The 24,826-nt window shown below is 39.4% G+C and overlaps 1 protein-coding gene across 5 annotated transcripts in view; it reads right to left on the minus strand.

Annotated features, from left to right (window-relative positions):
- ZRANB1 (zinc finger RANBP2-type containing 1) overlaps positions 1 to 24,826 on the minus strand; it is a 72,459-nt gene that overhangs the window by 36,190 nt on the left and 11,443 nt on the right. For 3 of the 5 annotated variants that reach the window (XM_043475151.1, XM_043475149.1, XM_043475152.1), the window contains one exon: positions 8,503 to 9,353. In XM_043475151.1, coding sequence (XP_043331086.1) covers positions 8,503 to 9,316 — 814 coding nt within the window. In that variant the 5' untranslated portion in view covers positions 9,317 to 9,353. Of the gene's footprint in view, positions 1 to 8,502; positions 9,354 to 10,628; positions 10,804 to 24,826 lie in introns of those variants that run through there. The other 2 variants (XM_043475150.1, XM_043475153.1) reach the window with 2 other exon arrangements.

Genomic DNA, 24,826 nt, shown 5'->3' on the forward strand with positions numbered 1-24,826 from the left:
GATGCCATATACATACATATATATATGCAAAATTCAGACTTAAATTGAAGAAATTAGGGAGAACCACTAAACCATTAGGTATGACCTAAATCAAACCCCTTACGATGATACAATGGAAGTGACAAATAGATTCAAGGGACAAGCTCTGACAGTCAGAGAGCCTGAAGTACTACGGACAGAGGTCCGTGACGCTGTACAGGAGGCAGGGAGCAAGGCCATCCCCAAGAAAAAGAAACGCAAAAGGCAAAACGGCTGTCTGAGGAGGCCTCACAAATAGCTGAGAAAAAAAGAGAAGCTTAAAGGCAAAGGATAAAGGGAAAGATATACCCATCTGAATGCCGAGTTCCAAAGAATAGCAAAGAGATAAGAAAGCCTTCCTAACTGATCAATGCAAAGAAATAGAGGAAAACAACAGAACAGGAAAGGCTAAAGATCTCTTCAAGAAAATTAGAGATACCAAGAGAACATTTCATGCAAAGATGGGCTCGAAAAAGGACAGAAATGGTATGGACCTAACAGAAGCAGAAGATATTAAGAAGAGGTGGCAAGAATACACAGAAGAACTGTTACCAAAAAAATCACAATGGTGTGATCACTCACCTAGAGCCAGACATCCTAGAATGCAAAGTCAAGTGGGCCTTAGGAAGCATCACTACAAACAAAGCTAGTGGAGGTGATGAAATTCCAGTTGAGCTATATCGAATGCTAAAAGATGATGCTGTGAAAGTGCTGCACTCAATATGCCAGCAAATTTGGGAAACTCAACAGTGGCCACAGGACTGGAAAAAGTCAGTTTTCATTCCAATCCCAAAGAAAGGCAATGTCAAAAAATGTTCAAACTACCACGCAACTGCACTCATCTCACATGCTAGCAAAGTAATGCTCAAAATTCTCCAAGCCAGGATTCAACAATACGTGAACTGTGAACTTCCAGATGTTCAAGTTGGATTTAGAAAAGGCAGAGGAATCAAACTGCCAACATCCACTGGATCATGGAAAAAGGAAGAGAGTTCCAGAAAAACATCTACTTCTGTTTTATTGACTACGCCATAGATTTCACTGTGTGGATCACAACAAAGTGGAAAATCCTTCAAGATACAGGAATACCAGACCACCTGACCTGCCTCCTGAGCAAACTGTATGCAGGTCAAGAAGCAACAGTTAGAACCAGACATGGAACAATGGACTGGCTCCAAATTGGGAAAGGAGTATGTCAAAGCTGTCTATTGTCGCCCTGCTTATTTAACTTACTTGCAGAGTACATCGTGGAAAATGCTGGGCTGGATGAAGCACAAGCTGGAATCAAGACTGCCAGAAGTATCAATAACCTCAGATATGCAGACGACACCACCTTTAGGGCAGAAAGCGAAGAAGAACTCAAGAGCCTCTTGATGCAAGTGAAAGAGGATAGTGAAAAAGTTGGCTTAAAACTCAACATTCAAAAAACGAAGATCATGGCATCCGGTCCCAGAACTTCATGGCAAACAGACGGAGAAACAATGGAAATAATGAGAGACTTTATTTTGGGGGCTCCAAAATCATGGCAGATGGTGACTGCAGCCATGAAATATGAAAAGACACTTGCTCCTTGGAAGAAAAACTATGACAAACCTAGACAGCGTATTAAAAAGCAGAGACATTATTTTGCCAACAAAGGTCCATCTAGTCAAAGCTATGGTTTTTCCAGTAGTCATGTACGGATTTGAGAGTTGGACCACAAAGAAAGCTGAGTGCCAAAGAATTGATGCTTTTGAACTGTGGTGTTGGAGAAGACTCTTGAGAGTCCCTTGGACTGCAAGGAGATCTATCCAGTCAATCCTAAAGAACATCAGTCCTGAATATTCATTGGAAGGACTGATGCTGAATCTCCAATACTTTGGGACCTGATGCAAAGAACTGACTCCTTGGAAAAGACCCTGATGCTGGGAAAGATTGAAGGCAGGAGGAGAAGGGGACAAGAGAGGATGAGATGGTGGGATGACATCACCAACTCGATGGACACAAGCTTGAGTAAGCTCCAGGAGTTGGTGAAGGACAGCAAAGACTGGCGTGCTACAGTCCATGGGGTCGCAGAGTGTTGGCATGACTAAGCAACTGAACTGAACTGATATATGTATAAACATATATATTGGACCTTCATCCACTGTTCCTGGCTCACAGCTTCCCCAAACCCTTAAACTTCCTGAGTGATAAAGCAATGAAATAATATTTGGTCTCTTTTCCTCAGCTCCTGAAAACACATCAGGGTAGGTGACTTTTGGATCCCACCCCAAGGTGGGGGCTGGCTGCCAGGGGAACTAGCCATGTGATCAGAGGGTTGTGACGTTCAGCTCCACCCACTATACCACCCTGACCTCCAGAGAGGGGAGAGGGAAGAGAAGCGGGAGACTCCCAGTGACCAATGATTTAATTAACCATGTCTATGTAATAAGGCCTCCATAAAACCCCAAAAGGCCAGGGTTTCAAGAGTCTCCAGACTGGTGACCACACAGAAATTTGAGGAGAGTGGCATACTTGGAAAGAGCATCATGGAAGTTCCATGCCCCTTCTCCAAACCTTACTCTCTACACATCTCTTACATCTAGATGTTCATCTGTATCCCTTATCATATCCTTTTATAATAAACCAGTGACCCGGTAAGTAAACTGCTTCTCTGAGCTATGTGAGGTATTCTAACAAATTTATCAAACCCAGGGTGCGTGAGGGTGGGAGTGTCATGGGAACCTCTGATTTATAGCCAGTCAGAAGTACAGATTAACAACCTGGGCTTGGGGCTGACTTCTGGCATCTGAAGTGGAGGGAGGTCTTCTGGGACTGACTCCTTCACCTACAGGATTTGATTCAACCTGCAAATCCTACAGGGTAGACAGTATCAGAATTCAGTTGACCTCTCAGGCACCCTGCTGGTGTTTTGAGAATTACCTGTTGAGACATGAGGAAGCTCCCCAATACAGACACACGTTGGAATTGAAACGCTTTACATAAGAGGAAGAAAACACCACCAATAAAACCTTAGTAATTCACTTCCTTGAGAAAAACCATCATACACATGATTTTTAATACCAGTACCAAAATAAATTGAAAAGACCATTTTAAAATGCAAAAGGCCTATACACTAATTATTGTTAAAATGAAAAAAGTGTTAACGAAAGCAATACATTCTGACATGTTTAACAACACACAAGTTTTAGACATTTCTACACTCTACAGTTAACATCTAACACTCTGGAGTGGACAGATGCATGTAACACTGTATATAGTAAGGGGGCCAAAATATAATCGGCATAAACACAGAATATAACTGCCACGAATATTACTTTTCAACAGAAGTTATGAGAACGGGAAAAACATTCCATCAAATACAACAAAATGTTTACACTATGTAAGAAAAAATTAAATCTAATATATCTCCTATGTTTTAAGAATCATCAATGTTTAGACACATCAGAATTTTGCTCAGTAATAAGATTACAATCCTCGTGACTCTATTTCAACATACTCCATGATAATGAGATTCTGGGTTAGCTCATAAGTCTAATTCTCAACAGAACAGGGGCACACCAGTACATACTGTAGGTCACACCAAAGCCTAGGGGCAACAGAGATGTTACTAACGCATATGTTCTCTTTAATGCCATTGCCAAGCACAATTCTCTTCCTCCTACGCCTTCAACAGCACTCCTTCTCACTGTCCTCCAATATCAAATCCTTTCCATCTTCATTAGCAGGGCCACTAGACAAATTAAATGTAAGAAATATGCAGCTGCTTAAGGCAAAATGCAAAACAGGAAGCAACACGTCCAATGGCAACTGAATAAAAACTCTTCAAGAAAAAAACTTTGATTTAGGACTCAAGGTATAGAAAACACATACAATAATTTTTTCCCTTATATATTCATCAAGCTATCAAATACTCATCAGGAAGATGGAGAAATTAAATGTAAAGAAATCTGACCTTCCATATCCATAGACCACCCAGTGATAAACTGAGACATCTTCAAATAAGATTCATGGAACTTACTTGCTCTGTCTTAACCTGACAAGAAACCAAGTTGGTCAAGAGTAGGTGAAAAGGTGAAAAGTACAAAAAGGAGGGGAGAAAGCAAAGAATGGAGAAATTTAGGAGAGAAGAAAAAACGTTTGCCTCTGAAAGGTCTACTTGTCCAGATCCCAGTTTCCACAAAAGTTTATTCACTGATTAACAAAAATTTCAATGTCTGCTATGTATCAGGCACCATTTAAGGTACTAGGAAACAGCTGGGAACAAAACAGAAAAAATTCCTGGTTGTCACAAAGCTTAAGTTCTCGTATACTTACAGCTGATTCACACTGTTGTACAGTAGAGACCAACAGAAGATTGTAAAGCAATTATCCTCCAGTTAAAAATAAATTTGCTTAAAAAGTTTTAAGAAAGAGACAAAAGAGGTGATTTCTAATAAGTATACTGGAGGTTAACAAGTGTTGTGAAGAAAATGAAAGTTGAGGGAAAAGGATATACAAGAGGACTGAAATTTCAGATGCAGCAGTCAGGGAGGCCTCCCAGAGAAGATGACATGTGAGAAAATACCTGCAGGAGGTACATTCGCTAATCCTGCAATCTAGAGACAGTAATTCAGGAAGAGGAAATAGATACTGCAGAGGCTTGAGGTTTATTTGCAGATAAGAAAGGTTGCAAGAGTTGCTGGAGTGAGAGAGGAAGAGAGAAAGAAAATGTGTCTAAAAATGGGGGAAGCAGGTGTGGGATAAGAGAGAAGAGAGGCCTATAAAACTGGCTTTTACTCTGAGCTCACAGGGAATCACTGGAGGGTTCTGAGTGGAGTAGCGCCTCTTCAGAGAACAATTTGTAAAGGATACAAACAAAGAGAATCACGGCTTGGATCAGGGTAATGACAGGTGGCCAGATTCTGGATATACTTTGAAGACAGAGCCAGTGAGAACAAAGTATAAGAGAAAAAGGAGAAAACCAAGGATGACCAAAGCTTTGGACACAGCAAATATAATCAACTTGCTGGGTCCAGAGTCATCAACCAACATGGGAGAGTGAGAGAACAGATTTGAGAGGCTGGCTCAGTTTTAGCCTCACTGAGTTTGAAATACTACACATTCAAGGGAAAATGCTGCAGAGGCAGCAGCTGGGTAAGAGAGTCTAAGGCTCAGGCATACAAGAAGTTATCGTACAGATTCAACCTGAGGTTCTTATCTGACCCTGGGTCTTTTCAAGGGATCAACCTGGGGGTCCCTTGTTGTTCTTCTGAAGGGCAGCTGATTCGGTAGAAGAGCAACACTAAAATAATGTGTTATGTGGTGCTGCCTTAATTCTAGGGACATCATCACCTATCCAGTGGGAAAGGTAGGCCATGATTAGAACTGACAGAGCTCCCAGAAGATAACCTGGCACTAAACTGCAGACGTTCCAGAGACAGGCGCACATTTAAACCACATCTCTGCCTCTACCATTTCAGCACCCACTCCCAGATTTCTTTTCTTCTGGCTTTGGCACTGCTGTCCCCCACGTCCCCTCACCACACAAGACAATATACTGAGGTGAAATTTATACCCAATAGTCACATAAAAGATACTTTCTTAATACTGTGGAAACTTCAGCTTTGGCCTTCTCAATACTGAATCTTCATTCCCATTTTAAAATGCTGGCCTGAGGTTGAGATTTTTTATTTCAATTTAAAATGGAAAGCCTCACATTTTTGCCGGCAATAGTGTAATATGTTGGAGAAGGCAATGGCAGTCCACTCCAGTGCTCTTGCATAGTATGCATAGCATACACTTTATACTTAGTGTACATACTTTGGAGATGATTTATTTTTAGTATATATGCTGCCAAAGCAAGTACTAAGATGGCTTTATTAAATGTCTAAATCAGTAAGCCATAATATACCATATCTAATGAAATCTGGAAAGCAGAAGGCAGACAGAAAAGGAGAAGATTAATTTTCAATACATGTGGACTTCTGCTAACCCAACACAATGTAAACAACTAAAAGTTCTTTTTTTTAACATATTTCAATGATATTTACAAATCAGTATATGATTATCCAACAAAGACAGGACCAAAATCTTTCATACAACTGTTTAGAACCGTATTATACAATGAAAACTCAAAAATACTTTCTGGTAGGAAAGAGAATCCACAGTACCAAGAACCAATCAATTCCTAGCCCTAAGAACCCAGAAACTCTGGAGTATGTAGGAATGGGGACTTGGCTTTGCTCAGTTTGCTAAGAATTGCTAAGAATTCAAAGAGGCAAAAAAGATGGTTATCCAAAAAAACTCAATATATGGAAAGAAAGACAAACATCAAGAAGACACAGTAGTCAGAAATGCAAGAAATAACAGCCATAAAGACGGAGATATACTGACAGGTCTAACTTATGCATGTCAAGGGGAAAAAATATTTCAAAGCAGTTCTTATCATTAGATCCACTAACTTGAAGAAACAGTGACCCGACCCCAAAGACACTAAAAAAAATCACTGCAATCTAGTTTCTTACCTTCTATAAATGTACAGGTACTATAACACCACCTTACAGTTAATATTAACATATTACACTGCTGCTGCTGCTGCTGCTAAGTCGCTTCAGTCGTGTCCGACTCTGTGTGACCCCACAGACGGCAGCCCACCAGGCTCCCCCGTCCTTGGGATTCTCCAGGCAAGAACACTGGAGTGGGTTGCCATTTCCTTCTCCAATGCAGGAAAGTGAAAAGTGAGAGTGAAGTCACTCAGTCATGTCCAACTCTTCTCGACCCCAGGGACTGCAGCCCACCAGGCTCCTCCGTCCATGGGATTCTCCAGGCAAGAGCACTGGAGTGGACTGCCATTGCCTTCTCCAACATATTACACTATTGCCTGCAAAAATAATCTTAACAGTGTTCCAAAAGGCAGATGGGTAATTAAAGGACAATCACACATAGATACAAAAGATCACATAAGATTCCATTTGTATGGAATATTCACAATAATAGTCACTGAAACAGAAAGCAGACTGCTGATTCCCAGGGACTTGGGAGGTGTGGAACAACTGCTTAAATGGGTAATGGGTTTCTTCCAGGATGATGAAAATGTTTCAGGACTAGATACAGGTGATGGTGTGGGTTCACAACACTGTGGATGTGCTAAATACCACCAAATTGTTCACTTTCAAAATGATGAGTTTTATGTTATGTGAATTTGACCTCAATTTTTAAACATTCATAATAAATAAAACCCTTTTTTAGCTCCGGGTTTCAAAAAAAAAAACATTCACACCATATGTGGCACCTCAATTTGGGGAGAGAAGAATCAGCGGGCGGCAACGGGACAGCACAGATGGCTGCAGACAGCTCAGTGTGCTTTCCCTCCTCGTCCTCGGGACAGGGGGAAACGGGGCTAACAGTGACCAAGTGCTGGCTGTGCCCGGTGTTCACAAGGGCTCATCTGCTGGGGCGCTCTTGGGGGGCCAGGACAAACTAAAACAAAGAAACAGATTTCTTGAAATCCACTCTTTGGACTTGTAGGTTCGTAAGTTATGTACTCCATATTCAGGAGGATAAACAAAATTAACTGGTACTGGGAAATACACACACACACACCCCACACACCCCCCACGCACACACCCCTAAGCCATGTTTAAGGCATAGCTATTATTCTACACAAGATTTAACTTTAACAGTCACTCAAAATTTTCTTTACAAAACTGAATGTCAAAGTAAGCACCCAATCCAAATCATTTAAATTTATATAATTCAAATAGCTAATCTACTCAAAAGCAGTGGGGGGCATACAGAGGAGTGAAATAACTGCTTTTGTGAATTTACATCATAAATAATAAACTCACAAGATCAGTAACTGGAGAAAATCCTACTCTCACAACATGTCTCTGTCACTTAACAGCTCTGAGCCAGTAACTGAGACTAATATCCAGCATTTCCTTAGGAAAGTACTAAAACACAAAACACACAAACCATAATTTGAACTACAGAATCAGCTGGCCACATGAAATCAGTTTCACCAAGTTTGCAAATATTCACTACAAGACATCACAAAAAATTAACATCAGCATTTTCAAGGTCAGTATTATGTCTGTTCAACTTCTTGGAGTCACACATTTTTGTGATATTTTTAACATCTGACTGAAGCTTCTACCATCACAAGACGCTCACACTGTTTACAGACACTCCAAAGCTGCAGCTGGCGCTCCTCAGTCACATCTTATTACAATAAGCAGAGTAGCAGTTCCAAACTGCAGGTATATATTTTACTACAGATATGTAAAAAACTCTGCTATATAACTTTCCATTTTTCTAAAGATGGAATGCACAATGAAATGGGAGGCAATAAAGGACAATGTTACGACAAGATCACAAATTCAGAGGTTCTTATGCATGCATACTGCGAGTGTAGCTATCATGCTGAATGAACTAAATGCTAAATAATGTTGACCTTCCTTATATCTTTCATGTTACTTTTAATATCTTTTCCCAACCCATTCAAAAAACGCAGAAACTTACCCACACAAGCATTGAGGAACAGCCAGTCAGTCTTTTTCATCCTGTTTTTAATTTGCTTTAGTTTTTTGAAGTCCACTTCAAGTTCCTCCTTGCTGCCGACAGCACCAGCCAGCTCAATCCTCTGGAAATCCATTTTCACCTCTGAGTCCCGTTTCATAGTCGGCGGTGATCTTCTCTGGCTGTTGCCACTGCTACAGCTTCCTCTCCATCGAGCTCTGTCTTGCTCATTAATTATTGAAGAAGCCTCTTCAGTCTCTGCCAACTCGATTGCTTCAATATTATTAGGTCTGGGATGATCACAAACAACACATTTTTTAGCCTTGGCCCAGTTTTCATATGTGCAAATAGAACAAGTCCAATGCTGGGTCCTTGTGTTCAGTTTATTTCTATCATTGTATTCCTCACAAGGATCAACAGAAAAAGCAACTGGTCTTGAGCCAGATCCTGAGGATTGAGGAGATTCTGTGGGACTCCTGGTCCTACGCTGGGATAAGCACTGAGTGCATCTGATTGCTCTTGGCCAATTCAAATATGTGCACATGTGGCATGACCATTTATTGGCATTTTCCATGCTATATGTAGATTTAACCCTTGGTCTTGCGCTAGAGTCTGGACAGATCAAAGGACTACTTCCTCCTTCGGTGCTGGAAGGATCCCAATCTCTACCAACATCACTTGAACCACTTTTAAATGGATCTTCTGTAATAATTGTTCCACTAGGTCTCTGGGCACGACACATAGTACACTTGATTGCAGATGGCCAGTTTTCATACGTACAGTATTCACAAGCCCACTTAATTCCACGTTCTGACATTGTGCACTTCTTGAAGTGAGTTAAGTCAGGCAGGAAGCTATAAATAATTAGGATATGGTTATTAAAACAATACCTACATAATTCCACCCCTGAAAACATGCCCAAAATATAAAAGTAACCTTCAACTTATAAAACATCAATTTCTCAAGATATGCATGTAACATTGCATACTTAAATTTTTTTTTTCCCCCCAGACACTAGAGATAGTTCCCAAAGAAAAATCTTAGACCTGGGGATTTAATGAAAATGTACTTTGGAATGCAAGAGAGACAGGCAAAGGGAAGTTTGTTCTAAGAGGGAAGGAGGTTAAAGCAGGAAGCCTCTCACAGAAACGTTTCATCCCAGCCAGGTCATCACCATCAATTTAGAAAAACAACCAGTAGTTAAAAGATTCAAAGGTAAGGGATAGAACACAAACCATGTATCTTAAACACATAACATTCTCAAATTATGAGCAACAGACTATTATGCTACTGAGGCATAGGACCACAATGTTTGTTTCACTAAAGAATTCAGAAGATCAAACATTCAACTCTATTGTTCTTCCTAAGGGAGAAAAGCAGCCTAAATATGCTAATTACCCACTGCTCGTAATAAGCACAGGTAGAAAAGATGTTGAGGAGTAATGCATACAATTAACAAAATAACTATGTGAAACAAAATAATGTTCCTTGATACCTATATCCTCAAAATCTTGCTCTGTCTAGAGTGCAAAAAATAAAAACTGCACATTACCTACTCTCGGGACAACCAATCGACAAAACATCCCTGAGATAACCACTAGCATAATCACTCCAATATAATTCTGAATATTTATACTCAAAATATTCAATATTTAAAATGCACTCAATTACATTAACTATTTAAAAGGCTCCTAGGAGTCTACACTGGACTTACTAACACTACAATACTATGAAGACTTTATTATTTAATGACAACCAATTTTTAAATGAAGCAACTTGCACAGCAAATGTAAAGATTTTTTTAATGGCTTGAATTTAGACATTGGCCACAAAAGCCAGCCTTTCCCTTTTCTTAAATCCCTTTCTCAACTAAATTTGTATCATCCTGCTACCTATGTGAAACCAGAAAAGTGAAAGAAATCTAGGAAAAGTAACAGAAGCTTTTCCTTCTCTTTCTCAAGGATTTTTCCTTTTGAACCTGGAAAGCAAAATCTTTCATTTTACAAGTGTATTATTACGTCCCTGCTTGCCAAGTCCTCACTTCTTTTAATAGCGTAAACTTTGTTAAGAGGACAATTTCACTATAAGAGAGCCTACTATTTAATAGCTAAAATAAAAATCACACTTACTAAGATTTTAGTTTCCATGCTATAACCTCCACCTTGTACATGGTCAGAATGAAAGCACAGTTTACAAATCAGAACAAAGACAAGACTCAGTCGTCATGGTGGCTCAGATTCTGACTTCCTCAGGAGACACTGCAAAATGTGGTAAGTGGTTCTGCAGAATTGTGAATAGCTATTCCTGTAAAGGAGACCAAAACTGAATTTCACTTGAAGCCTGCTACTTTATCCAAAAGTATTTATTGTTTTAAAAAGGCTTTATTTTTATAAATTCTCTATTCTAATCCTACTCATTTATTTTAATAATGGACTCTGATCTTTAGAATTTTAATACAGCAAAAGGTCAGCTGATTGGGTTGGTCAGTCAAATTAGGTACAGGAAAGATATTTTTCCCCTACAACCTTAAACTTATGTGTGTATGCATTATTATCATTCATCTTAAGTTGGTAGTAGGGCTTCCCTCATAGCTCAGTTGGTAAAGAATCTGCCTGCAATGCAGGAGACCCTGGTTCGATTCCTGGGTCGGGAAGATCCCCTGGAGAAAGGAAAGGCTACCCACTCCAGTATTCTGGCCTGGAGAATTCCATGGACTGGGGTCCATGGGGTCGCAAAGAGTCAGACACAACTGAGTGACTTACAATTTAAGTTGGCAGTACTAATAAGTCAATTCCTACCTGTATTACTTATTATTATTGAAGAGGGAAAGATGGTATAAACCAAGTTAACAGAACAAAGCAAATATATATGTGTGTGTGTGTATATATATATATATATATATCTCTTATATTTAACTTTGAAATCCTTTTCTCGTTCAGCAACTTTGTTTTTCTCAAACCCAGGTAATTTATATTTATCTACTTAAGATTTTTCTGAGAAGGCAATGGCAACCCACTCCAGTGTTCTTGCCTGGAGAATCCCAGGGACGGTGGAGCCTGGTGGGTTGCCGTCTATGGGGTCGCACAGAGTCAGACACGACTAAAGAGACTTAGCAGCAGCACTTAGATTTTTAAATTTAGTTTGCACCTACTGATTATACACAATCTGACAGCAATCCAAAAATGCGTTGAAGGGCGAAGGCTAAAATCATAAAAGCATTCATAAAATGGACAATCGAGATTTAATGGCAACTTTCATATTCATTAGGCAGTTTCTTCCTTTGGTTTCTCAGGAATGAAATATAAATAAATTACTTGCTCATGCTACTGGAAACTAAAATGAGCAAATAGAAACTTAACATGACAAGAACAAATGGCATAATGTACATATCCAAGGATACATAATCTCAATATTTCATTTAAAACATTCACTTCAAAAATTCACGCTTGCTTTGTTAAGTATTACTTTGATATAGTCTCAACTAAACAGTTTATGGCCTTACGTTACCTTAGCTAATCTTCATGGAATTAATACTGTGCCAGCATAACTTAAATGTCCATGTCTCACAAAATACAAACAAAAGACCCTGCCATTAAAAAATAAAAAATCGTCATGTAAGCCTGGTAAATAGCCTGTATGTGCTACGTGCTTAGTCGCTCAGTCATGGCCAACTCTTTGTGACCTCATAGACTGTAGCCCGCCAGGTCCTCTGTCCATGGGCATGCTCCAGGCAAGAATACTGGAGTGGGTTGCCATGCCCTCCTCCAGGGGGTCTTCCCAACCCAGGGACTGAACCCAGGTCTCCCAAACGCAGGCAGATTCTTTACCGTGGGAGCCGCCAAGGAAGCCCGGTACATAGCCCACCCCTCCCCAAAATTCACGTAACTAAGCAATATCAAAACCAAGCTCAAGAATTCTGAGGTAAGTGCATTATATTAGACAATGATACATATAGTATACACTCTACTGAGACGTTGTAAGATAGTTTTTTCATAACTGAAAGTTAAAATTCAGTTTTAACTACAGGGGAATTTGTAGTGTATTTACAATTTTGAGTAATTGACCTCAAAATAGATATATTTCTTCTGTAGTGTTTAGTAATGCTTCACAAGTACGGTCTAGTTCACTATTAAACATGACAGTATAAAAAATGTTTACTTATGAGCCCCTCCTTTTCGCTAACCACTGACCCAAGCATCATAATACATAGTTTTATTAGTGTTTGAACTTGGAAGTATATAATTAAAAGCAGTTTTGAAAAAAAAAAAAAAAAGCAGTTTTGAATTTAATACTACAAAACTTTTTTATAAAGTTAAAATCCTGGAGAGAATTATCTGAGAGCATCATTTGTTCCTGTGGTAACAGTAAATGGAATGGAAGAGTAAAAATAACATCAGTTCAACTACGTGATTTCGCATTACTGAGATGAAATTAATACTGAGTACACTTGTTCTACCAAAGTCAAAAAATCCCAAAAAGAACATGAAATTATTTTTAACAGCAACCAGCTCTAAGATTTAATACTGCACACTGAAATAAAACCATTATTAAATACCTTTCAAGTAATCATATATTCATATACCCAAATAAATTTAACTTACAAGCCTATTTTTGCATAAAACACAGCTTTCCAAATTCTATCCAGTAAATCATACTTCAGCTAACTGATACACAAAGTAACAATAAAATCTATATAATAAGTGCTCCTTCAAGGGGCATGAGCCACAACTAATACTCTTAAATATTCCTTGATTGAAATGCAATACCAGCAGTTCCCATCTTGTGGCCCAAAGAGTCCTCGAATCTATACATCAAACCCTACCTGCAGACTGAATAATGTCTCCAAGTGTATTAACCATTTTCTAGTATCAAATTCACAACTGCTTTTGATATACTTCCAAGTTCAAACACTAATAAAACTGTGAGTAGTATGATGCATGAGTCAGTGGCTAGCAAAAGGGAGGGGCTCCTAACTAAACATTTTTTATACTGTCATGCTTAGCAGCGAATTAGACCGTACTTGTAAAGCATTACTAAACACTACAGAAGAAACATATATATTTTGAGGTCAATTACTCGAAATTGTAAATACACTACAAATTCCCCCAACCACCTACTAAAACCCTCTGAAGAACTAGAGAAGTGAAATGGTCCTAACCAAACACAAACTCCTTGAGAAACAAGCTGACGGAAACTTAACTGCCAGTTAGCGTCAAATGACAAGCAGTTATCCAAAGGAAGGTCTAAGATATAAGTTTTATATTAGCTTTATTAGTGAGCCTATATTCAGTAATGCAAATATTGATTTTTAATGTAAATTGTTAATGTAAATATTAATTAACATAAACCTGTGGAGATTCACAAATGCTCAGAAATTATTTTAGGGGAATAACGATGAAAGCTAAAACTAGGATACTCCAAGCATGATGAATTTTCAGATTCTATTAAAATATTAGCGCAAGATAATTCTGAATGGCAATATTTATATTTTTAAAAAGTACTATCCTTAACTCCTGAGCTCCAAATTCCACATAGTCACTTCCTCTTTTCTCCTCAGCATCTTTCTACATCACTGTCTTCCTCATAACAGTCAACAGAAAAAACAACTGGTCTTGAGCAAGATCCTAAAGTTTCACGATACGGCGGACCCTCTGTCTACAAATCTCACCTCATTTCAGGACTCCAACAGCTTGCTGCATTCCACATTAAACCTCTTATCGTCCACCTGCAACAAACCCCAGCCTGACTTCGCTCCCCAGTTTCCATTAAGGACGCCACTGATACTACTGGACCCAGCACAGCAGACTCATCTTGAATTCTGCCTTCACCCCATAGATTTTTTCTAGTGGTTTCTGTACAATCAGTTTTCTTTCTATTTCAGAGCCCATCAACCCTTTTTCAGTTCAGGTCAGAACTACTCTAATAGCCTCCTAAGCGCCTTCCCTTTCTAAATCCATCCAGCTCACCATTGCCAAAATAATCCTAATAACAGGGCCCTCTTTCTGAAACTCTTCTGTAACAGTACACACTCTCAGCTCCTTCCCAACACACAAACACAGCACACACCCCAGACCCACTCATGTACTACCACCCTCCACAACATGCCATGAAGACATTACCTGAGGAAAACAAGCACAACAGACTTAACACTCAGTTCTGGCAAATCTTACCCATCCTTTAAAGCTCAGTTCAAATCTCATCTCTCTCATAAAGTTTTTCAAATCATTTCAAGTATATACATTCCAAGCAACCACAACACTTCTATCCCCATTTGGCACCTACTGTATGTCTTCTTTAGGTCTAGTTTCTGGAATACTGATTTGTGGAACACTGATCGTGTCGTATCATTTCCTACACTCAAGTTTTCAATCAGAGCTTCCCAGGTGGCACTAGTGGTAAAGAATCCACCTGCCAATGCAGGAGACGCCTGGGACTTTGGTTCCATCCTTGGGTTAGGAAGATCCCATCGAGTAGGAAATGGCAACCAGCTCCAGTACTCTTGCCTGGAAAACCCCATAGACAGAGGAGCCTGGCGGGGTACAGTCCACGGTGTTGCAAAGAGACATGAGTGAGTGAGCACAGTAGAGCCAAGCTGTCAAGAACTGGCTCAGAGATTCTAATGGTATGGAATGGGGACCAGTCCTATGTCTAGAAAAATCCAGAGAGGAGACCATGTTGAGTGACCTGAACAGAGAAATGAGCAGAGCTTTTGAGCAATTTCAGGAAAAACAGGAGATTCTAGAGGATGGGATCCACTCCTGCAGCAAGACCTCAGTAGACATGCCTACCACTATCAATTAGGTACCAAGCCAAAGGCACACATGAGCTGGTTAAGAATTCAAGTCCTGAGGTGGCAAGGGCACAAGTGCATAGACTTTTCTGATCATTAAACATCCTCTGAAAGTCCTAAATCTGTGTCAGATCATGTATAGATGATTAAGCGTCAGTGAGACCCAAAAAATATGCTGACCGTCCCCTCCTTCAGAGATCACTGTTCTCTATCTCATCTGTATACTAAACATATTTGCTAAGAAGATCCCTTCCAAGCAATGTGTGGATAAGTTGGACAAAATTACTTTGGTTAAAATAATAGTTAAAAATAGTAATCAAATAACACTGTCATGGTGACTCTGGCCTTACTGGCACCAGGCCTTAATTAACTAAGGCACTTACCCGTACAACCAGTACATGTAACTTCATTCTAACAAACCCAAGTCCTTAAAATATAACAAAGAATATAAAGTTTACATTTCAGTAAGTCAACACTGTGTTAATTAGGAAAATTAATAAAAGCTATAATGTTAATGGTTTCTCTTAAACCGCCAGATAACTAGTACCCCACTGATATATAAACACAAGGTTAATTTATGGTATGTCAAATCTCAAACAATAGTAAGGCTCCTTTTTAAAATCTGTATCAGTCATTTCAGGGGAAATTCTATCTATTTACATACTAGGGCTTTATCTGTAATTTCACCAACTTCCTCTGTATTCTCCAGTTCTCAGTAACAAAAAAGAGAGGAGAAGTGATAAATACAATGATAGATGGACATACAGGTTGATCTTGAGCTACTGTAGAACCCATCTTAGCATGCTTCCTATACACAGACACATCACAGGTCAATCATGGATCGCAAATTATAGTCCTTATAAACAAAACTAATTTAATGTAACAACCTAGGACAAGTTACTGAAGGTCTACTACACACTCGGAAATGTGGAAAGATGTACCTATTAAATACTGTCCTTATGCTCAGGACACTTGCAATTTAACTAGATAAAAGATGACTACGGCTTTCTTAAATGCACACAGAAGTGGGGAGATTATCTTCAAGAGTGCACATCAAGCCAGCGTTTAAAATACAGTAAAACAACTTTCACAAAAGCTATGAACATGTTACTTCACTCAGAATTTGGTTTCTATCATCCTATTCATTCTCTGTTCACAATGAACAGATCAGTCCCAATTAACAATATCTATCCATGGGGTTCTCCAGGCAAGAATACTGGAGTGGACTGCCATTTCCTTCTCCAAGGGATCCTCCCAACCCAGGGATTGAACCTGGGTCTCCTGCATTGTGGGTAGATTCTTTACCGTCTGAGCTACCAGGGAAGCCCAGATAGGAACCAAAAGTCACGACCAAACCTAGCCCAACTAAAGGTCATCTTTTTAACCAAACACTGTGTTATCTGTGTGACAGAGAAAGAAAGTGTAGAAATTTTTAAATAACCACTGAGTTCTGATATAAAAGTTGAAAATCAGGCAGAAGCAAATGAATGAAATATTCCAGGGCAAAACCAACTCAGAGCTATTACAAAGACAAGTTATTAACAAACGTTATTTATTAATAGTGTGAAGTCATTCAATTAGATTACTTTTCTCACAATTCCTACTATAATGAATAACAGGAAAATAGGGTGGGGATTTTGTGAGTTGCATTTTCATTGCTTAGGCCGGGAGAACAAGTACACAAAAGTTTAGCAAAGGACAACCTGGGGAGGAATGCCAAAGACAGCAGCAGCCTGAAAAAGGACTGCTTACCCAACTATTAGAGGTGAATGAGTGCACAGGCCAACTCTGTCTATTTCACAATTTTGCCAGGGTCAGCCTTGTCCAACTAAGAAAAGAAAATAGCTAACACTTAAGCATTTACTATATGCCAGATACTGTTCTAAGTACCATACATATTATTAACTAATCCTCAGAACTCTATCAAACAAGCCCTACTGTTAATATAATCTCCCATTTTAAAGACTGGAAACAGGAAAACGAAAGCTGAATAACTTGCCGGAAGTGACAAAGCTGCTGTGCGGCAGAGCCAGGATTTGAACTTGGGCATTCTGACTCCAAGTCTCTACCAAACAGACAAAGTAATAAGGATACACTTACACTGCAGCCCACAGTCCCTTATTCCCGTTATCCAGGATGTGGACAACTAATAAACTGTACTGAGTGACTCACTAAACACCTTTCCTAGATAACTAATAACAGACAATCTCTAAACAAGCAAACTAAACTTGAAAACACACACTTGGTCAAATTTTACTAGCTTTTTAATTTAAAGTTACACAGAATCTTCCCAAAGCTTATCTAGATTGAACTACTGCAAAAATGCCTAAAAAGTTAACTAAGCAAGACATAAAAAGTTATTTCTAAAAACAAGATAACACTAAGTTTTTCATGTAAAACTGAGTGGGGAAAAGAAAAAAAAAAAAAAACACCTGATATATACATCATGATTTTCAACTATAAAATGCTTTTTAAGTATTTTTTATTCTGGAGGCAATCCATGGAGAAAATATAAAACTCAGCTTGACTCATCTTAAACCAATACACTAATCCAAACTACTAAAGAAATCAAAGTACCTCAATTAAAAGTACAACAGAAAACCTTCCATTTTCATTGAGACAACTGAAAAAGGGAAAAGTCTCCCCAAATGACAGCCATGTGTGAATTTCACTACCTATCCATGGCCTTGTATTAGACCAAAGAATGACTACCTGTGAGACAGTAAATAAATCATTTTTATTGCTAAGAGCCTTAGTTTCCTCATCTGTGAAAAAATGACTTAAGATGTTCTCCAGGGACTCCCTTGGTGGCACAGTGCTAAGAATCTGCCTGCCAATGCAGGGGACATAGGTTCGACCCCTCATCCGGGAAAATTCCACATGCCACGGAGCAACTAAGCCCACATGCCACAACTACTGAGTCCATGTTCTGGAGTCCGTGAGCCACAACCAATGAGGCCCTGTGCCACAACTCCCAAAGCCCTCACACCGTACAGCCCATGCACCGCAACAAGAGCAGCCCTCGCTGTCTGCAACTAGAGAAAACCCCATGCAGCATTGAAGACCCAGCATTGCCAAAAATAAATAAATACAGCAGAGTGTGTAAACCCTAACTTGCAGAGTCTCACATTCTTCTACGTAGAGACTCACTTTAGGGGGGAGAGATAAAATGGGAGCTTGGGATAGACATATGCACACTACTATATATAAAACAGCTAGCTAATGAGGACCCATTACTCTACAGCACAGGGAACTCTATTCAGGACTCTCTAACGGTATGCTGTGTGCTCAGTCATGTACGACTCTTTGGGACCCCATGGACTGTAGCCCACCAGGCTCCTCTGTCCATGGGATTCTCCAGGCAAGAATACTGGAGTGGGTTGCCATTTCCGTCTCCAGGGGATCTTCCCAACCCGGGGATGGAACTGCATCTCTATCTTTAATCTCTAATGGTACATATGGGGAAAGAATCTAAAAAGCAGTGGGCATACGTGTAACTGCCTCCTTTTGCTGTACACCTGGCACCAACACTGAAAATCAACTGCACTCCAATAAAAAGACTCACTCTGAAATCTTACTCATTTTGCAAATAAAAACTTTTAAACTTTTCCCTGCTCCACCTGTGACAAACTTCAACAGTCAAGCCCAAATTTTAAAATATGTACTTAATATTAAGTTAATGATCACTTAATATACCTAAACAGTATCAAAACTCTACTTCTGAAACAAACCTATATCAATACATCCATACACGATACCATGAATGAATTATTTGTGCCAAATAATAAGTTATCAAATCTTAATGTGACTGAGCTTTGAGATATAACTACCAGTTTATAGGATCATAGGGGATAGAGACTCAAACTGATTCCATGGAGATGCAATCAGTAAATTCCTATAGGTATGTGTATATTAAAACTTGTGCTTAGTTGCTCAGTCATGTCTGACTCTTTGTGACCCTACGGACTGTAGCCCGCCAGGCTCCTCTGTCCTGGGGATCCTCCAGGCAAGAATACTGGAGAGGGTTGCCATGCCCTCCTCCAGGGGATCTTCCCAACCCAGGAATCGAACCCAGGTCTCCCACACTGCAAGCGGATTCTTTACCATCTAAGCCACCTGAGGAGCCCATATTAAAACTTAGTGAAACAGATCACCAGCCCAGGTTGGGTGCATGAGACAAGTGCTCGGGCCTGGTGCACTGGGAAGACCCAGAGGGATCGGGTGGAGAGGGAGGTGGGAGGGGGGATCGGGATGGGGAATACATGTAAATCCATGGCTGATTCATGTCAATGTATGATAAAAACCACTACAATACTGTAAAGTAATTAGCCTCCAACTAATAAAAATAAATGAAAAAAATGAAAAAAAAAAAGAAAAAAAAACTTAAATACATGCTAAAAATTAAACACTGAACTGATATTAAGAAGTTATTAAACTTTTACGGTGTGATTAACAGTATAGTATCTATGTTTCTAAAGAAGTACTTCTCTCTTAAGAGACACACGCTGAGTTATTTACAGTATTATGTCTCGAATTTGCTTTAAAATAATCCACTGGGAAGAAGCAAGAAGAATATAAATGAAACAAGACTGGACATGTGTTGCTAACCGGGTGATGGATTTACATGAGAATTCATTCTCCCAGTCTCTCTGTATGTATTTGTTTGAAATTTTTCACAATGAAAAGTTTTTAAAATCTATCAAGAAGGTAACAAATGCTATTACAGACTAAGAATCAAGCCTTTAATTCTAAGACTAGATTGCTAAGACGAGAAAAGGAGCAAGAAGCAGTATATTGTATATTGTTAAGACTGTTACTCAAAACTTGGTCCAGGATCCTGAGATATTCTACAAACTGTAGTCTAGTACAAATTTACTAGTCCATAGAGAAAATGAGTAATTTTACTAGCAATTTTAAAGAATAATTTTATGATTGCTGAAAATACTAGTAAAACATCTGAGCATGTGTTTGAGATGCAATGCTAAAACATTTGAAAAACTTATCTTTTTACAACTCACAGGTATGGTTCATTAAAGAGAGAAAACATATCAAAATATGAACCAGCTTCTTTCATGCTAAACTTGGAGACTCTGAGTACCACATTTCAGAAAACCAAGACAGACTTAAATTGGAGTGACAAAAATCTGTCTTCTCTTAAGAACCCAGGCAAAAATTCTCAACAAAACAGTAGCAAATCAAATCCAACAATGTATAAAAAGAATTCTACATCAGAACTAAGTGGGGTTTATTCCAGATATACAAGCTTAGTTCAATGTTCAAAAATAAATACACATAACACATCATATCAACAGGCTAAAAAAAAAAATCACATGACCACATACATACATGCAGAAAAAGTACTTGACAAAACCCAACATGATTTAAAAAAATCAAACGGCAGATTTCAGGGGAACCTTCTCAATGCAATAAAGAGCATGTACAATAAATCTGCACATCAACTTTATACTTGATAAACTAGAAACTTTTCAGCTAATAGCCATATTAGAGCAAGGTCGTCCCCTCTCACCACTCCTTTTCAATGTCAAACTGGAAATTCCTGTGAGTATTGTAAAATAAGAAAAGAAAATAAAAAGGGTACAGATTGGGAAATAAGACATAAAATTATTTATATTCACAGATGACAGGATTGTCTACAAAGAAAATCCAAAAAAGAATCAACAAAACTACAGCTACTATAGGATTATAACAGGGTTGAAGGATAAAGGTTAAGTCAGTCAGTTGCTTTCCTATATACCAGCAATAAACAAATGGAATTTGAAATTCAAAACACATCACCATTTACATTAGCACCCTCAAAAACGGATTACTTAAAGTCAGAGAACTTAGTATTCTGACTTCTTGACTTACTATACAGCTACACTGGGTTTCCCTGGTGGTTCAGATGGTAAAGAATCCGTCTACAATGCAAGAGACCTGGGTTCAACAATCTCTGGGTTGGGAAGATCCCCTGGAGAAGGGAATGGCAACCCACCCCAGTATTCTTGCCTAGAGAACTCCATGGACAGAGAAGCCTGGCAGGCTACAGTCCATGGGGTCACAGAGTCGGACACGACTAAGCAACTTTCACTTTCATACAGTTACAGTAATCAAAACACTGGTACTGGTGAAAGAATAGCTCAACGGAATAGAATAAAGAACCCAGAAATTGACCCACACATATACAGTCAACTGATATTTGACTTGAATAAGGAAAGGCAATACAATGGAGAAAAAAATCTTTTCAAAAAATTGTGCTGAAACCACTGGACATCCACATGCAAAAACAAAAATAGCTCAGAGACCTCACACCCCTCACAAAAATTGCCTCAAAATGGATCACAGACCAAATGTTAAATTGTTGTTGTTGTTCAGTTGCCCAGGCATATCTGACTCTTTGCAACCCCATGAATCGCAGTACGCCAGGCCTCCCTATCCATCACCAACTGCCGGAGTCTACCCAAACCCATGTCCATTGAGTCGGTGATGCCATCTGACCATCTCATCCTCTGTCGTCCCCTTCTCTTCCTGCCCTCAATCTTTCCCAGCATCAGGGTCTTTTCAAATAAGTCAGCTCTTCAGGTGGCCAAAGTATTGGAGCTTCAGCTTCAACATCAGTCCTTCCAATGAACACCCAGGACTGATCTCCTTTAGGATGGACCAGTTGGATCTCCTTGCAGTCCAAGGAACTCTCAAGAGTCTTCTCCAACACGACAGTTCAAAAGCATCAATTCTTCTGTGCTCAGCTTTCTTTACAGTCCAACTCTCATATCCATACATGACTACAGGAAAAACCATAGCTTTGACTATATAGACCTTTATCGGCAGAGTGATGTCTCTGCTTTTTAATACACCACTTAGGTTTGTTATAGCTATTCTTCCAAGGAGCAAGGGTCTTTTAATTTCGGGGCTGCAGTCACCATCTGCAGTGATTTTGGGGCCCAGGAAAATGAAATCTAACACTTTCCACATTTTCCCCATCTATTTGCCATGAAGTGGTAGGACCAGATGCCATGATCTTAGTTTTTTGAATGCTGAGTTTTAAGCTAGCTTTTTCTCTCTCCTCTTTCACCTTCATCATGAGGCTCTTAGGTCCTCTTCACTAAATGCAGAGCTATAAAATTCCCAGAAGATAATATGAAAGGAAACCTAGATGACCTTGACTATGCCAATGACTTTTCAGATAAAGACACAATCCATGAAAGATATACTTGATAAACTGGATTTATTAAAATTGAAAATTTCTGCTCTACAAAAGACATGAGCAAGAGAATGACAAGATAAACCAAAAAACAGCAAACAATATTTGCAAAAGACATATCTGATAAAGACTGTTATCTAAACTATAAAGAGCTCTTGAAACTCAATAATCATAAAACACCCTAATTAAAACAAGGGCAAAGACCTGAACAAACACTTCATCAAAGAAGATATATATGGCAAACAAGCATATGAAAAGATAGTCAACGTTATATCTCATTAGAGAATTGCAAATTAAGACTGCAACGAGATACGACTACACAGCTCTTAGAATGACCAAAATTTAGAACACTAACAACAAATGCTAGAAAGGATACAGAGCAACAGGAACTCTCATCCATTGCTGACTGAACGCAAAGTGATACAACCAAGTTAGTAAGAGTTTGGCAATTTCTTTTCTTGTAGCTCAGTCGGTAAAGAAAAGGGAAGTATTATTTTTCCCTCTTTTATGCTCTTTTCCTTTCCACTCTATGGTTGCCTAAGTCACTTACCCTTCCTTAAGTCCTTATCCCCACCCCCCCAAAAAAAAGAAAGAAAAGAAAAAGAATCCACCTGCATTGCAAGAGACGGGGTTTCGAGCCCTGGGTTGGGAAGATCCCCTGGAGAAGGAAATGTCAACCCACTCCAGTATTTTTGCCTGGAAAATCCCATGGACAGAGGACCCTGGTGGGCTACAGTTCATGGGGCCCCAAGGGTCAGACACAACTTAGCGACTAAACCACCACCGGTGTTTCATTGTTGTTTAGTCACTAAGTTGTGTCTGACTCTCTGCAACCCAATGGACTATAGTCCAATAGACTGCTCTGTCCGATTTCCCAGGGAAGAACACTGGAGTGGGTTGCCACATCCTTCTCCAGGGGAGCTTCCCGACCCGGGGAATGGACCCACATTTTCTGCACTGGCACACAGGTCATTTACCTTTGAGCCACCAGGGAAGCCCCTATTCTTGCCACATTGCTGTTGTTCAGTCGCTAAGTCGTGTCCAACTCTTTGCAACCGCACGGACTACAGCAAGCCAGGCTCTCCTGTCCTTCACCATCTCCCAGAGTTTGCTCAAACTCATGTCCACTGAGGCGATGATGCCATCCTATCTTCTCGTCCTTTGTCACCCCCTTCTTCTGCCCTCCGTCTTGCCCAGCATCGGGGTCTTTTCTAACAAGGGGGCTCTCTTACCATATGACTGAGCAATTATGCATCTTGGAATTTGTTCCAAGGAGTTGAAATTATATGTCCATACAAAAACCTGCACATGGATGTTTATAGCAGCTTTATTCATAACTGCCAAAACTTGCAAGCAACCAAAGTTCAGAAGGTGAATGGATAAACTGTAGTACATCCAGACAAGAAAATATTTAGCACTAAAGAAAAATGAACTAACAAGCAATGAAAAAACATGGAGGAACCTTAAAGGCATATTACTAAGTGAAAGAAGCCAGTCTGAAATGGCTATATTCTGTTTGATTCCAAGTACATAATATTCTGGAAAAGGCAAAACTATGGAGATTTTAAAAAAAGATCAGAGGTTGGTGAGAGAGAGGGATGAACAGAGAGAACACAGAGGATTTTTAGGGCAATGAAACTATTCTGTATGACACTATAATGGTGGATATATATACATGTATGTATATACATTTGTCAAAACCCATAAAATGTACACACCAAAAGTGAACCTTAATGTAAAGCTATGTACTCTGATTGGTAATTATGCATCACAGTAGACTCATCAACATAACAAATGCACCACTCAGGTGAAGGATGCTGACAATAAAAGAGGTTATGCATGTGTAGAGTGAGGAGTATAAAAACTACTTTCTGCTCAATTCTGTAGTGAACCTAAATTGCTCTAAAAAATATTGTTTTAAAAATCTACTTCTTAACAATGTTTTTAGTCACGAATATCCAGGAAACATTTTCTTAAAAAAAAAAAAAAAAAAGTCCTCAGAATGACAGGAAGTTTTAAAAACTATGTAACTTTTGGTGTGAACGTATTAATAAAACTGCTCTAAAAAATAAAATCTAGGTTTCCCTGGTAGCCCTGTGGTTCAGAGTCCACCTTGCAATGCAGGAGCCACGGGTTGGATCCCGAGTCTGGAAAGAGACCACATACCTCAGAGCAACTGAGCCCATGCGCCCCCCAACTCTCAGCCCTCGAGCCCTAGAGATCCATCCACAGCAAGGGAAGCCAGCAGAATGAGAAACCTGCACACTGCAACCCGAGAGCAGCCCTCACAAAGCAACCAAAACCCAGTGCAGCCAAAGATAAATAAATAAAATTGTAAA

This window comes from Cervus canadensis, chromosome 8, assembly GCF_019320065.1.
Source record: "Cervus canadensis isolate Bull #8, Minnesota chromosome 8, ASM1932006v1, whole genome shotgun sequence".
NCBI classification, from domain to species: Eukaryota; Metazoa; Chordata; class Mammalia; order Artiodactyla; family Cervidae; genus Cervus; species Cervus canadensis.